Source organism: Thunnus thynnus, chromosome 22 (genome assembly GCF_963924715.1).
Source record: "Thunnus thynnus chromosome 22, fThuThy2.1, whole genome shotgun sequence".
NCBI lineage: Eukaryota > Metazoa > Chordata > Actinopteri > Scombriformes > Scombridae > Thunnus > Thunnus thynnus.
In genome coordinates this window covers 1,201,147-1,218,054 of record NC_089538.1, presented here as the reverse complement: position 1 = coordinate 1,218,054, position 16,908 = coordinate 1,201,147, and the positions used below count along the sequence as shown (strand labels likewise).

At 37.7% G+C, this 16,908-nt stretch overlaps 1 protein-coding gene across 1 annotated transcript; it reads left to right on the top strand.

Annotated features, from left to right (window-relative positions):
* The first annotated feature begins 231 nt into the window (after positions 1-231).
* LOC137175130 (uncharacterized) lies at positions 232-11,833 on the top strand. The gene is made up of 9 exons (XM_067580824.1): positions 232-497; positions 581-622; positions 1,414-1,476; positions 4,117-4,179; positions 10,709-10,771; positions 10,953-10,994; positions 11,081-11,143; positions 11,338-11,466; positions 11,550-11,833. Exons 1-9 carry the CDS (start codon positions 251-253, stop codon positions 11,831-11,833), a joined length of 996 nt encoding a protein of 331 aa, XP_067436925.1. The 5' UTR covers positions 232-250.
* The last annotated feature ends 5,075 nt before the right edge of the window (positions 11,834-16,908 follow it).

Below are 16,908 nucleotides of genomic sequence, written 5' to 3'. Positions count from 1 at the left end.
GATTTACAGGATAGTAAACCTATCCTTTAATGTTGTCATTTTGAAGGAAAGAACATCATTCTAACTTGTTTTTTGCTTCAAACTCAGTTCAGTGTTCAAGGATCTTTGGTGTTATTTCAACATTTGTTATCAGACACCTGTTTCATTCTCATACAGCTTTTCAGTGACCTGTTTTACGTGTATATAAAGACGAAAGTTGAGCGAGACGTGTCAGACTGCATCTTGCTGTCTAAAGAGGTGATATTTCACAATGAGGCGTGCTGCAGCTTTTCTGGCGTTGCTGCTCTGTCTGTACTGGACGAGGGCTCAGGGTGAGAGTAGAGGGGTGACAGAGAATGATATCACTCAGACAGAGGTTCAGTCTGAGATCCTGCGTGTTAAAGCAACTAGTGATCAGACTAACATCACCCCTGATATCTGGGCTGAGCTGAAGGAGCTGAGAGACATGGTGATCACACACAGCGTGGAGCTGCGGAAGCTGGAGCAAGAGAATACAGGTTCATTCACATATTGCTAAACAGATTCATGCAATGTTCACATATTCATTACTTTTAGGACTAATTTACTGCTTTTATCCCAGCCATACAGGCCAGACTGACGGCCAGTGAAAGCAAAAATGCAGGTAGATATTTACATTTTATTTAATGATATATAATTAATTTATGTATGTGATGTTTTTCCTGTCAAACTCAAGAGTTAAATGTAACCAAATGTTTACTGAGATTAATATCTAAAATTCAAAATGAACCTCTTGGTAAAAATTTTTTAAATGCATTCACAGTTTTGGAGGCCAGAATGAACGCCAGTGAAAATTTAGTCGAGGAGCTCCAGAGAGAGAACATAGGTAAGCTTAAAAAATCAAAGTGTGAAAATGAAATTAAATATATTATGTTAGTAATGAGAAAATATTTAGTGAGGTTAAGATAAGGATAAGTTTCATTTATAATGTTTTCGTGGGAAAACTTGAACATCACAAAGCACAGGTAATCTACAAAAAAAAGCGAAAATAGCATTGTATGATAGAAATATAAACATATTTAGTGAGAAAATGATCATAATAAAAGGTTGATAAACTTTTTGTGAAAAACGTTACAGTTTTGGAAGCCATAATAAACAGCAGTGAAAATCTGGTTTCATTCATGCAATTTTCAGATATTATAAATTTTAATGTCATTTTACACTTGACTGTTGGTTGACTGTAACCCTTTCACAATAGTAACTAGAAATGTGTTCACAGATTTGAAGGCAAGATTGAACACTATGGAAAATGTGGTGGAGGAGCTCAAGAGGGAGAACACCGGTAAGCTGCAAAATACACAGCTGCCAGTTTATTAGATACACACATACAAGTATTTCAAGTTCAAGTTATGTAGTTTACCTCCTTTAGAATAAAAATGTTAAATGTGTTCACAGTGTTGGAGACCAGAATGAGCTCCAATGAGCTCCAGGTGGAGGAGCTCAAGAGAGAGAATGCAGGTGAGCTGCTTATATCATTATTAAAAAGTCAAAATGTCATATTATGGTAGCAGTGAGAATGGCAACGATAAATCAAGGGTCATCCTCTGTGTAGCAGGATGCAGAGTGACATGAATACAGTTATTAAATGAGGCAGAAGTGATATTTCGCAGCTGTTACTGATGTGAGAGGGAAATATTCTCTCTATGTGTGTCTTCCACATTCACACAGAACGACCAAAGGTGGCGTTTTCTGTCGGCCTTACTGACGCAGGACATGTTGGTCCCTTCGATACTCGCATCACACTTAAGTTCAGTAAAGTCTTCACCAACATCGGCCAGGCTTATAACCCAACTACAGGTACGTATACCTCTTTCACCTACTCACACTGACTTTATTTGAATTATTACATGGTCTTATAGATTTAAGATCCAACTTATCATTTTTTTGGAACTGCCTTTTCATGCATAGGTTTTATTGCAGCCCTATTTGTCCAAGAGGGGAATATCTCTCTTTAAATTGCATGACTTGCCATTTCTCATGTTTTTGTTCTTCATTTATCTTCTTAGTAGGCTAGTTCTGTGGTGGAAGTGTTGTTATATATAGGGGCAAATGAAGCTCATTCAGATGAAGAACGTTTTACGGGGCTTTAAGTGATTTTTGGGGAAGTGAGTTTCTCTTTGACATAGTTTGCACATGTTTAAATGCATTATGTGGCCATTTTTGTTCTATTTTCTGTTTTTATTTATTTATTATTCTAATGGGTTCTTCTGTGAAGACTTTGATCGTTCCCACTTGTACTCCCACTACACTGACATTGTTTACGAGAATGCCTCTAAAACTAATCTTTATCCCCTCAGTGTTATATGTAACATACTCTGCAGATTTGTACTGGGTTGTCCTGTTTTTTACACACCATTGCACAATGTTAGACACATTTAGATGGCTCCCTCTTGAGATAAGGCGTCAATTTCACTGGTACCAATTTATTTTTAAATATTAAGTTTAACTATCCTTATTGTCCTAAACGATTTCTTTGTTCCTTATATGTCAAATTATTCACTGAGACGCTGTGATCAGATCCTCTTTGTGATCCTCTTTGTATCTAAGGAAGTTGGTAAAAAAGCTTTTATGTTTCGGGCTCCTTCCGATTGGAATAAGTTATCTGCAAATATCTGCTCTCTGTCATCATTTTATTTATTTAAGAATACTTTGTTTTTTCATCTTAAAACAGATTTCAGTTATTTCCTTTACTTCCATTATTTCCTGTATTTTTAGACTGATCAATTTTTTCTCTTCTATAAAGGTTGTGGCACTTTTCTTTTTGTTTTTGTTGTTTTGTATTTTTTATATGTTTTTATTTATTTATTTCCCTCTTTGTTATCCAATTTGTTTGTTTGTTGTATGTTGTTTGTTGTGTCATTGTTCCATTATATATCATTGTGACCTTCTCAATTTGTTTTGTTTTGTGTTGTTTGGGACCACCTTGAAAATAAGACGAAACATCTCAAGGGGTTTATCCTGATATATATATAATAAATTTCCAACATTGTAATTTTTTTTTTTTTTTTTTTTGGTTTTCACTGAATCAACTCCTTGACTAACACAGTCTACCATAAACAAACTTGGCACAAATTCCCAAAGAGCCACCTAGAAATCCTGACAAAAGCAATTAAAAACCATTTTCATGTTGAATTCACAAAAGATTTTAATGGTGAGAAAAAGACTGAATTCCTCCTTTGTTGCAGGTATCTTTACAGCCCCAGTCAGAGGAGCCTACTACTTCAGATTCAACGGGTGGGGAGACTGGTATTCATCTCCAGTAGGCATTGAAATGCATCATAATGGCAGGATAATTACTGGGTGTTACAATAGAAATGATGACACTGGTTTTGTCATTGTGTCTAATGGATTTGTTCTTCAACTGGAAAAGGGAGATACGATCTATCTGGTTCTCTACCCAAGCCATGGTGTTTATGATGATCCTGACAATCGTACCACTTTTAGTGGATTCCTACTTTTTGCTATGTGAGGTCTGCTGTAAAAACAGCCACAGTTGATTGTATGAAATCTCAACATTACACTATTAAAAATATGAAATCCAAATAATCTGTTTGTGTGTGTGTATTTTTGTCTGGTTACATGAACAAGACACAGGATGAAAAAGTTCTCTACTGACAATATCAAACAACTTCTCCACAGTTTGAAAAACAAGTTACATTCTGGTGTTTGTTTCTTAGGGGGAAAAAAACGAAACCAGAGCCATCCTGCAAAACTCACCTGAAATGCATCCAAATCCAAACAGATCACGCACTCCGCTTATTTATTTTTATTTCTTTTAAATGTTTTTCTTTCTTTTCTTCACATGCTGTCCCCTGTTACCTATCTGTGTCCTTTTTTGTAAACTAATATCATCTCCTGTTGCCTTTGTATTTGTTAGTATGTCCATATTGTCTATACATGTATGCACTTATCAGTGAATAAAAAAAAACATTATAGTGTTAATGAGTATGAAGAGGATGTTATATGTAATTAAAATAATTTCACAAAGCCTTTTGAAGAAAAGTACAACTCCCGTAGTAGTGACAATATTCTATGACTCCATACACAACTGTTTTATGAAGAGAGAACACAGCAACCTTTTTGTGAAAAACGTTACAGTTTTTGAGGCCAGAATAAACACCAGTGAAAATGTGGTTGTGGAGCTCGAGAGAGACATCATGAGTAAGCTACAAAAACATCATTAAAAAATAAAAATTGCATATAATGTTAAAAAACATGTTTTTGCAAAATTTGATGTGCAAAAGTAATTGGAAAGGAGTCAAAAAGATTTCATATAAAACAATTTACTTTCAAAAACAAAAACCCCCGAGTGGTGAAAAGGCTGCTTCTTTAAAGACATTTAGCATAAATATATTGTTTCTAAACAAAGAATATGCTTTTGATATGATGACGATCTCTGATCCAGAGCATAATATATAGCTCTTCAAATCCCATATTTACACTGAAATTTAAAAAAAAACGAAACTACAAGACATACAATAACTGGGATGGAAAGGGGAGAATCTTTAAAGATTATAAAATACAGCTAAAAATAACAGAGAGGCAGAGTTCAAAAGTAGTGCAAGAGACAGTGAGACAAAACCAGCTGCTACAGTCTTATCTTAAAAGAAACTGAACTGCAAAAATATTTATAAATGCTTGGACTCCATTTGCTGTATTACAGAACATATTTTGGTTGAAATACCTTATTGGATTGTTTTTAAAATGGATATGTCACTGAATAAAGACTCAACTTTGTAGGATTCTTTAATAGACATTTTTCCAACCAAAATGAAATGTGATTATTTGCCACTGGATGTTTTTCTGATATATACAGTACTTTTCTGTACTAGTACTTCTACTTCTAGTTAGCACATCTTCAAGGTTTAAAACAATAAGAAACATCCACTGAGCTGCGATGTGTCATTTTCAGTTTTTTCCAAACATGCTTGTCACGAATGTGAAAGTAGTCTCCCAATTATTTAAATATTTACACAGAGATTTTTTTTTTGCTGGCGTCTCACCTATTTCAACCTTTTAACAGCTTGTGTAAACATCATGATAACAGAGTTGTTGTGTAGTGTTAGTACCTGTATTAAAAGCTCTGTAAGTCCTTTTATAGCAGGTTTCAATCTTGTGCTTTGACTTTTGTTTGTTAGGATGTCCTTTAGTTTATATTTGGATAACAGATTGTGCCTTTAAAATATTTACCAGAAAAGTAATTTATCTATATACAGCTGTAAATGTCTTACCAGTTTTCCTGCTTTGAATATGTTCATGTCTCTCCATCACCTGATACCTGGGCTGCTTCTATGTGTTTCTCTTTCCTCCTTTAACTGTTTCTTTCAGTCTTGAATCAGTTGTGTCTTCTTTACCTTCTCCTTGTTTTTCTTTCAACACTTTTACATCCTGCAATTCCTCCTCACTTCTGTCCCCTCTCTCCTGATTCCTTCACTCACTCAAGTCTAACAGAGCATGAAGCAGAACTTTAGCTTGTATGGTGTTAATTACAGTAATTGTGGACATTACTGTAAAGTAAATAACATTAATATTATTATATAGTGCTCCCTGCATGTGCCAGTCACTCAGACAGAGGTTCAGTTTGAGATCCTCAGTGTCAAAACAACCAGTGATCAGACTAACATCACTCCTGATATCTGGGCTGAGCTGAGGGAGCTGAGAGGCATGGTGATCCAACACAAGGTGGAGCTGAGGAACAGCAAGAGCAAGATAGAGAAGCTGGAGTAAGAGAATACAGGTGAGTGCATTCATGTCAGTCACACAGGGCTTCACATATTCATCCAATGTTTGTATATTATTGAAATGACTGTTCTGAGTAGTTTATTTGTTTAGTTGCAGCTCATGCAGCAGAACTGTCTGTCATGTGGGTCCAAACTAACAGCCAGTTGTTTTATATGCCCACATCTATTTATATGGGATTAGATCCATCCATGTAACTTTTATATCAGCTTTATGGTGGATATACTGTATATTTCCATTTTTAGTTTTTTAGTTTGATAAGAGAGTATCAGCCATCAGCCATTTATGTATTTAGCAGAGACAAGTTCAATATGAGATTTTAAATCTGGCTTTTGGGGGCCAAAAGTCATTTTGTCAAAAAATGTATTTAAAAGTTGATGTGAGTTTATATGAGGCTTAAACAGTCTGAGTTACAGTCTTTTTAGCATCAAATTCCCTCTTTGTGTTTCCTCAGACAGTGTTTCCCTGTCGAGCTATAGTGGAAGTATAGTAACAAAAAGAGGGACTTTTACACTAAAAAGACTGTAACATTGAAAGATATCTACTTGATTTGACTCATTTAGACGACTGAAGCTTCATATTAGTTTCAGATAAACTTTTAAATATATTTTTTGCACAGAAGTAGGCTTGTGGATTTTGGCCCCCATCGCTTACATTATAAGTGTATTTTGATCAATCAATCAATTTTTATTTATATAGCGCCATATCACAACAAAAGTCATCTCAAGGCACTTTTCACATAGAGCAGGTCAAGACCGTACTCTTTAATTTACAGAGACGCAACAAGTCCCCCATGAGCAAGCACTTGGCAACAGCGGTAAGGAAAAACTCCCCTTTAACGGGTAGAAACCTCAAGCAGAACCCGGCTCTTGGTGGGCGGCCATCTGCTTTGACCAGTTGGGTTGAGAGAGAGAAAGAGAGAGGGAAAGGGGGAGGGGGGACAGAAGAACAACAATCATGACAATAACAATAAGTATAAGCATCAACAGCCAGAGAAGGATGCTATCAGGACTGTGAAGGACCGTGAAGGCTCGGCCCAGAACCCAGGGTTTCCTGTGAGATGAGAAAGCACAAAAAACTCCGGGGAAGAAGCAAAGTTAGTGACATGCATTGATGTTACATGAATGCATACAGATGGAGAGGAGGAGGGGGAGGAGGAGAGAGGAGCTCAGTGCATCATGGGAAGTCCCCCAGCAGTCTAGGCCTATAGCAGCATAACTAAGGGCTGATCCAAGGCGAGCCTGGTCGGCCCTAACTATAAGCTTTATCAAAAAGGAAAGTTTTAAGCCTACTCTTAAACATAGAGAGGGTGTCTGCACCCCGGACAGAATCTGGTAGATGGTTCCATAGGAGAGGAGCCTGATAGCTGAAGGCTCTGCCTCCCATTCTACTTTTAAAGACTGTAGGAACCACCAGTAAGCCTGCATTCTGGGAGCGCAGTGTTCTAGTGGGGTAATATGGTATTATGAGCTCTTCAAGATATGATGGTGCCTGACCATTAAGGGCTTTGTAAGTTAGGAGAAGGATTTTAAATTCTATTCTAGATTTTACAGGAAGCCAATGTAGTGAAGCTAAAATGGGAGAAATGTAATCTCTTTTTCTAGTTTTAGTCAATACACGTGCAGCTGCATTCTGGACCAGCTGGAGAGTCTTTAGAGACTTGTTAGGGCAGCCTGATAATAAGGAATTGCAATAATCCAGCCTAGAAGTAACAAATGCGTGAACTAGTTTTTCTGCATCTTTTAGGGACAGGATGTGCCTGATTTTTGCGATATTACGTAAGTGAAAAAAGGCAGTCCTTGACATTTGATTTATGTAGGAGTTAAAGGACATATCCTGATCAAAGATAACTCCCAGATTCCTTACGGTGGTGCTGGAGGCCAGGGTAATGCCATCCAGAGTAGCTATATCATTAGATAATGTGTTTCTAAGGTGTTTAGTGCCAAGCACAATAACTTCAGTTTTATCTGAATTTAGTAGTAGAAAATTGCAGGTCATCCAGGTCTTTATGTCCTTAAGGCATGCTTGGAGTTTGTTTAACTGATTGGTTTCATCAGGCTTCATTGATAAATATAATTGGGTGTCATCTGCATAACAATGAAAATTTATGGAGTGTTTCCAAATAATATTACCTAAAGGAGGCATATACAAGGTGAATAGAATTGGTCCAAGTACAGAACCTTGCGGAACTCCATGTCTAACTTTTGCCTTCACGGAGGATTCATCATTAACATGTACAAACTGAAATCGGTCTGATAAATAGGACTTAAACCAGCTTAATGCAGTTCCTTTAATGCCAATTAAATGTTCCAGTCTCTGCAAAAGGATTTGATGGTCGATTGTGTCGAATGCGGCACTAAGATCTAACAGGACAAGTATAGAGACAAATCCTTTGTCCAATGCAGTAAGGAGGTCATTTGTGACTTTCACCAGTGCTGTCTCTGTGCTATGATGTGCTCTAAATCCTGACTGAAAAATAAACTATTGTTATGTAGAAAGTCACATAACTGATTAGAGACTGCTTTCTCAAGGATCTTAGAGAGAAATGGAAGGTTAGATATAGGTCTATAATTGGCTAAAACACCTGAATCAAGAGTAGGCTTCTTAAGAAGAGGTTTAATTACAGCTACTTTAAAGGACTGTGGTACATAGCCTGTTACTAAAGACAGATTGATCATATCTAGTTAAGAAGTGCTAACTAAGGGTAAGGCTTCCTTAAGCAACCTGGTTGGGATGGGGTCTAAGAGACAGGTTGATGGTTTAGCTGAACAAATCATTGAAGTTAGTTCAGACAAGTCTACTGGAGAAAAACAGTCCAAATATATGTCAAGATTTACAGCTGTTTCTAAGGTGCCTGTGTTTGGGGAGAGAACAGTGCCTGTTGAGGGCAGGAGGTGGTTAATTTTGTCTCTAATAGTTAGAATTTTATCATTAAAGAAGCTCATGAAGTCATTTTTACTGAGAGCTATAGGAATACATGGATCAATAGAGTTATGACTCTTTGTCAGCCTGGCCAAAGTGCTGAAAAGGAACCTAGGGCTGTTTTTATTCTCTTCTATTAATGCTGAGTAATAGGCGGCTCTGGCATTACAGAGGGCCTTCCTATATGTTTTAAGACTTTCTTGCCAGACTAAGCGAGATTCTTCTACTTTGGTGGAACACCAAATCCTTTCCAATTTTCACGATGTTTGCTTTAATTTGCGGGTTTGGGAGTTATACCATGGAGCTAACCTCTTATGTTTTATTATCTTCCATTTTAAGGGGGCGATGGAGTCGAGTGTTTTTCAACAAGATTATCAATTTGGGAGGGACTAAAGTTAACATAAGAGTCCTCTGTAGTAGTGAGACATGGCACTGAATTCAGCACTGATGGAATTGCTTCCTTAAATTTATCTACAACACTATCAGATAGACATCTAGTGAGGACATTTTTATCTAATGGTGTGTAATCCAGTAATAGGAATTCAAAACTTAAAAAATGATCTGATAGAATAGGATTTTGTGAAAAAATTATTAAATGTTCAATTTCAATCCCATAAGTCAGAACAAGGTCTAGGTTGTGGTTAAGACAGTGAGTGGGATTATTTACACACTGAGAGAAGCCAATTGAGTCTAATAATGAGATGTGATGTGATCGTCTTATGGTCAGTATGAACAGGAGTAATGATTATGGCAAGAAAAACCTATTTCAGCATTCATAAGGGCTCCTGACTGCTGTTTTAAGAGAGATTTACAGGATAGTAAACCTGTCCTTTAATGTTGTTATTTTGAAGGAAAGCGCATCATTCTAACTTGTTGTTTGCTTCAAACTCAGTTCAGTGTTCAAGGATCTTTGGTGTTATTTCAACATTTGTTATCAGACACCTGTTTCATTCTCATACAGCTTTTCAGTGACCTGTTTTACGTGTATATAAAGACGAAAGTTGAGCGAGACGTGTCAGACTGCATCTTGCTGTCTAAAGAGGTGATATTTCACAATGAGGCGTGCTGCAGCTTTTCTTGCGTTGCTGCTCTGTCTGTACTGGACGAGGGCTCAGGGTGAGAGTGGAGGGGTGACAGAGAATGATATCACTCAGACAGAGGTTCAGTCTGAGATCCTGCATGTTAAAGCAACCAGTGATCAGACTAACATCACCCCTGATATCTGGGCTGAGCTGAAGGAGCTGAGAGACATGGTGATCCAACACAGTCTGGAGCTGCGGAAGCTGGAGCAAGAGAATACAGGTTCATTCACATATTGCTAAACAGATTCATGCAATGTTCACATATTCATTACTTTTAGGACTAATTTACTGCTTTTATCCCAGCCATACAGGCCAGACTGACAGCCAGTGAAAGCAAAAATGCAGGTAGATATTTACATTTTATTAAATGATATATAATTAATTTATGTATGTGATGTTTTTCCTGTCAAACTCAAGAGTTAAATGTAACCAAGTCTTTCAGCTGTTTAACAAGATTAGTATCTAATATTCAAAATGAAGCTTTTGGTAAAAAACTTTGAATGTATTCACAGTTTTGGAGGCCAGAATGAACGCCAGTGAAAATGTCATTGTGGAGCTCAAGAGAGACATCATGGGTAAGCTACAAAAACATAAATAAAAAATAAAGAATACATATAATCTTAGAAAACATGTTTTTGCAAAATATGATGTGCAAAAGTAATTGGAAAGGAGTCAAAAAGATTTCAAAAGAAATGTAACATCTGGGGTTGTTAATCTATTATAATTATCTATAATATCTATAAAAAATATTATAATTAATATTAATTAATATTAATTAATATTGTTATATTTATTGATTTTTCTCCTCTATTGCAGATCTTTTGGTCAGAGTAACAACAACAACTGAGAATAAGAATACAGGTGGGCCTACATAGTAATCAAGACAAAATCTGAAAACTGCAGACCATAATCCTATTTTACAATAAAAGTGATAAATGTGTTCACAGTGTTGGAGGCCAGAATGAGCTCCAATGAGCTCCAGGTGGAGGAGCTCAAGAGAGAGAATGCAGGTAAAAAAATAAAAAAAATAAAAAAGTAAAAAGTCTAAAGTGAAGTCCAAAAGTGATGAAAGAGGAGTAAAAAGATACACTTAAAAGAAAAAAGTTTGACATATTGATCAAATTTATATTATATATATACTGCAATTTATATGTGGATGTTAATCTTAATTTATTTCCTCCTCTAATGCAGATCTTCTAGCCAGAGTAACAGGAACAGAAAATAAGAGCACAGGTAGGCCTACATAGTAATCAAAGAAAAATGTGAAAACTGCTAACCGTAGTCCTACTTTACAGTAAGAGTTTTAAATGTGTTCACAGTGTTGGAGGCCAGAATGAGCTCCAATGAAAACGAGGTGGAGGAGCTCAAGAGAGAGAATGCAGGTAAGCTGCTTAAATCATTATTGAAAGTCAAAATGCTGCTATCAGCATCAAACTGACTGCAGTGTCACTATGTTGTGCGATTGAAAAGCAGTATGTCAATGAGGAAAATATTTTACAAACAAAAGATGCAGTTACATTTCTCAGAGACTGCACATTAGACGTTTTCAATATGCACATCTCCCACATTTACACAGACCGACCAAAGGTGGCATTTTCAGTCAGTCTTACTGATGCAGGACATGTTGGACCCTTCAATACTGAAACCACACTTAAGTTCAGTAAAGTCTTCACCAATATCGGCCAGGCCTACAACCCAAGTACAGGTATTCAGTTCTTTTATATTCAGTTTTCAGTACTGATCTGGGGAGAAGTTCTGACCCCTCACTGATTTTCTCCTCTGATGCAGGTATCTTCACAGCTCCAGTCAGAGGAGCCTACTACTTCAGATTCACCTTGTGGGACACACATACATCAACTTGGATGGGTGCTAATCTCTATCACAATAAGAAGAGAATGATGTATAGTTCAGACATCACTGATAGCAATGGCGATGTCTCTGTGTCTAATGCTTTAATCCTTCAACTAGAAAAGGGGGACGTGATCTACATGACTCTTGGGACAGACCACCGTGTTTCAGATCAATATGTCAATCGTACCACCTTTGATGGTTTTCTGCTTTTCCCTCTGTGAGTGCAGCTGTGAAGTACCCACAGTTCATATTACACAGTTTCAACATTACTGTGTTAAAAAATATAAACACTTATAAAATCAACTGTTTTTGTCTGGTTAGATGAACAAGACTCTACAAGGCCTACAACATTCTCACCTAAAATATGGAGAGAAAAAAAAATTGCACATTTTATAAAGAAGTTAACTTTAACTGTTATAAACCCATGTTAGTGAATGACACAACTCCTACAGTTACTATGTGGATCCATCTATGCACCTTAGAGCTTTATATAGTGCAGTAGAGTCTTTACATATTTTGACAGTACGTGTTTTTTTGTTGTGTTGGCTCTGCAGCACTATTTGCTATAAATACATGCATGTTAATACACAGATGAACCATGACCCAGTTGTAGCCCTTTACAACCTGAGTCTGGGAAACAAACGTACACACTTTTGAAAGATCAAAGACTGAAATTGCTCTCAACTGTTCAGTTCTCATGATCATTCAACATTAATGTGCTGTAGATTTTAAAGGATTCAGTGCACATGATTTTAAAAGATCATTCTAACTTGTTTGCTTTAAATTCAGTTCAGTGTTGACGGATCTTTGGTTTTATTTTTACATTTGTTATCAGACACCTCAGACAATCAGACACTCATTCAAAATTCACAAGAGACACAGGAGACACTAACTATGACCACAAATGACTCGACAAAGTCTGAACTCAAAACTGGACTATAAATACATAGCAAACTAATCAGGGAATGGGGAACAGGTGACTTGACACAAGGACAGGCTGGGAATGATTGGCTGAGGGAAACACAGGGAGCAGGGTAGGACTAACAAGACTGATACAGGTGGGGCAGGTGTGGGGAATACACAGAGTAGGGCAGGGCTAACGAGGGCAATGCAGGGCAGGTGAGAGGAGAAGCACATAAACACAGGAGGAAAACACACAGGGAAACCAGAAAACCAAAAACACAATAAGCACAGTCCGACTATTAAAGGCAACCCAAATGCCAGAAAGTCCCTTAAAAAGTCCAACACAAAACAGAAAAAGTCTGAGGGCATCTGATGGACCAAGGAATTCAAAAGAACAAAAACACAGAGTCCAAAAAACAACCGAAAGTCCATTCAGGATGTGACATCAGCAGGGCTGTGCAGAGACCTTTAGAGGGGCAGGTGCTCAAAGTTAAAAAGGGGCATATGGAACAAGATTTTAAAACACCACATACACCGACATAATTTATAGCACAACCTGTTGAAGTATAGCAACTCATATTCAAGCAGAATGTAACATAGAATCTTACAACAAACTGCATCATACTACATCATTGTTCCCCATCTGATGAAATCAAAGGTCCTGTCCTGTAACCCCTGGGACACACTGGATGCGTGAGCAGCATGTGTGCGTCGCGGAACCTCTTGCTTTTCATTTTGGCACCCATGTTAACAGGTTAGAGCGGCCACACAGCCCACGTGAAACGCACGTCTCATGCAAGGCTGTTGCGTCGCTTCATCTAGAGATTCAAGGTCTCGCCCATTTTCTCCACGTGACGTGCACCGTTCTCAGCAGAAATAGACAGGGAAAACGAGAAAGATAGGGCTGCCAGATAGGGCAGAAGCGCCGCAGCAGACATGCTTCCGGTGTGGACCCTGCAAGCGTGAGAGACGCAGCAGTTCAGCGACACACACACACACACGCTGCTCACGCATCTAGTGTGTCTCAGGCATAAGGACCAAGGTTTTGTCATTGTAAGGGTAAATGAATGACAGGATTAGCCAAAGGCTTCCGGTACTTTTGTCTGAAGAGATAATAAGTAACTGCAGCTGGACACAGAAAAATACTCATATGTTTGACTGAACGACATAAAACAACAAACAAAAACCCCTGAATGGTGAAAAGGCTGCTTCTTTAAAGACATTTAGCATAAACATATTGTTTCTAAACAAAGAATATGCTTTTGATATGATGACAATCTCTGATCCAGAGCATAATATATAGCTCTTCAAATCCCATAATTACAAAGACATTAAGAAAAAACAAACTACAAGACATACAACAACTGGGATAGAAAGGGAAGAATCTTTAAAGATTATAAAATACAGCTAAAAATTAAGGCTGCAAGCAGCGTTGAAAGGGCCCTCGTGCCTCCGCACATGTCGGGCCACGACGCAGTCGAAGGACTTCTGTCACGGGCATGTAGATGTCTTCAGACCCAGGCTGTTTTCAGACAATGCAAGAAGGAGATAAACATTATTTCCTATGTCGACTATTTTGCTTGCTGCTGGGGCTGCTTTGCTGCAATTTCATAGGGGGCGCTATTCAGCCAGTTTGCATCACTGATGGGATACTGTCATGTAGACGTTTTCAGGCCGGGACTCTTATCAAACATGTAGAGTTTGGTGCAGATTGGAGCATGTACAATAAAGTTATAGCAACTTCCTCTGTCATGGTGAAACATCAAATGTGTGAGGATAAGAATTTTCTGCAGGGTGAGACATGTCTGTCTTGCTCACACCTGTATCATCAAAATTATGCAAGTTTTGGGCCCTTTCATTGTAATTTCAATTAATAATTTGAAAACTTTTGATGAGTTTGTGTGTAAAAGAAATGCACTTCCTAATTTTCATCAAGTTTATGTTTAGAAAAGTAAAGACTTTTAACCCACATGACCTGGTCAAAGTTTGATTGAAATGTGTACCCCCTATTCTCTCTCTTTCTCCCTCTCAGTTGGAGAGGAGAGTGTCACTCTTCTTGTGAAATATCCTCATAAATCCCTTGACTTTGGCAATCCCTTCACTTTTGACAAATCCTACATTAAAAATCATTTTTTGTTGGAAATTTCGTCGCAAATCCATTGATACAGGTTTCAAAGTGGTCAGACTTATAGTTTAGACATCAGAACCATTTGTTTGACACAAAGTCCATGCCTAGAGATTGCCTCCCCATTGGTTTACATTGTAAGGTGTGATGTGGCACTACAACTTTCAGGGCTTATAATATCTAAACCGTTCAAGTTATTACAAAGTGTTTAACAACTTTTCTTCAGCACAGTGTGATAAGTCATGTATTCAAGTTTGAAGCCGATACCATTAACGGGAGATAGGAGGAGATAGCGTTTCTTGGGGGTCCAAAATTGAAGCAAAGTCTTATATCGACAGGCTAATTGCAGACTTCCTGTTGGATTTAGGTCAGGGGTGTCAGTGTATGATTTGTAAGTCTTGATCAGACGAATAATTGAGTTTTGGTTCGATCTCTCTACGACATTCCTACGGGCCGTGGCGGCCATTTTAGTTACATAGGTGGCGCTAGAGAGCGCATTTTGGCATTTTGGAGGTTAATATTTACATTTTATCAAAATTTTCACCAGACCTGATGTGTGTGCCAAATTTGGTGAGTTTTTGAGCATGTTTAGGGGGTTAAATTTAGGTCTGAAGTGGCGGAATAATAAGAAAGAAAGAAAGAAAGAAACACACGAAATATAATAATAATTGCAATACAATTATTGCAAATATGGAGTATGTCAGTCAGTAACATCAGCACTGTAGGTGTGGATGTGTGAACAATGAAGTGTAAGGTGTTGTGGAATAAAAACAAAACTAGAATCAAACGAAAAACAAAAGCCTGCGGCTGCTGGCTGGGATGAGTCATGGCAAGAGAGAGCACACGAACAATGCTGGGAGTTGACCTTCTATCCTATCGGAGCATTAGGCACAGGTGCTCCGAATTTGGCTGGCTGCATCACATGTCACTCTGTAACCAATCAACCAACCAATATGTCAGTCAGTCAATTTTTTTTTTTTTAATATGGTTTGATGGTTTAATTATGGTTCTCTCTCACTCTTGCTCTCCCGCATCTGGCAGCTCCACTGGTAAAAGCAGTGTGTAGGCCTAGGCTTGATTGCAAAACCAAGTTTGCTTTGCACAAACTTTTTTTTAATCAGTGGCTCAGTCATTTTGTTAGCTAGCTAGTCTATCCCAGAACCTACGTAACATACAGTATGCTAGGAAAGACAGCGCTCAAGATGTGCAGTAAGGCAAACAGACACACACACATCACACACACACCCAATTCATAATCAGATTTTATTGAATGTCAGATTACTTTGATTTCATTTGAATTACACAATGGTTGATTATGAATGGATTAAAAGGTCCAACATGTTGGAGTAGGCTTACTGTTAAAACCTGGCTTAGACATTACCACTATATTACCATAACACCTGAAAGTGAGGGACAAAACGTCTCATTGTCCCCCCTGTTCCAGCACCAGTGCATGCCAGTAAGCCCATTGGCTGTCGCAGTCTTGCTCAGTAAGAGGAATTAATGGCAGAGCTGTTGTATTGGGTTGTATTAAATTGCACAGGTGTAACTAATGAAGTGGCCAGTGAGTGTGTTGCTGTGTCTCTTTTGGCAAACTATTCACATATTGTTCTGCCTGCTATCTATCCGCTGTAATTCTTATCATTTTATTGGTCTCACATCGGTAACAGACCGTAAACTGATTTGACTTGTCATCTTAAGTGTTGGATGTTGTAAAAGGCTTACTGTGAAAGGTGAACATTAAGCCATTTTCAATATATTTGCTCCTGAATTTGAATTCTTTCATGACCTCTTTTTACTTGCTGTTCTCATCACAGCAGGTTGTCATGACGGAGCATGCTGGCTCAGTTTCCCAGCTGTGTTTTATGGTCATTAAGCCAAAAGTCACATTAAGCTCATTTTCCTCTGTTCAGCATCAACTAGGGTTTATTTGTACATTTTTTGGCCTCCATTCAGATTCTGTAATGGCTCCAAATTATGATCACATGATCACATCTTTTTATATCCCCCTGCATCTTGAATAAAACATTTTCTCATTGTTAATTTGTGTCATCAAGCTACAATTATCCCTTGTTTTACTTTCCTTTGATGTTCAATCAAATCATGGCACCCTTTATCTAGTCATAAAAAATCCAAACATGTCAATCAGTCCCATAGTGGCTATCATGTGACTCAGAGACAACTTTTTTCTCCCTCAAAGGGATTTTTTTTTTTTTTTTTTTTTTTGCCTTGTTAAGCTATTTTCACATAAAGCCTTTTAGAATCTCT

Coding starts and splice junctions, on each gene's coding strand:
- LOC137175130 (XM_067580824.1), top strand. CDS start 251: ATGAGGCGTGCTGCAGCTTTTCTGGCGTTGCTGCTCTGTCTGTACTGG. Junction 4,180..10,708: donor GCTCGAGAGAGACATCATGA/GTAAGCTACAAA, acceptor ATGTGTTCACAG/TGTTGGAGGCCAGAATGAGC. Junction 10,995..11,080: donor AACAGAAAATAAGAGCACAG/GTAGGCCTACAT, acceptor ATGTGTTCACAG/TGTTGGAGGCCAGAATGAGC.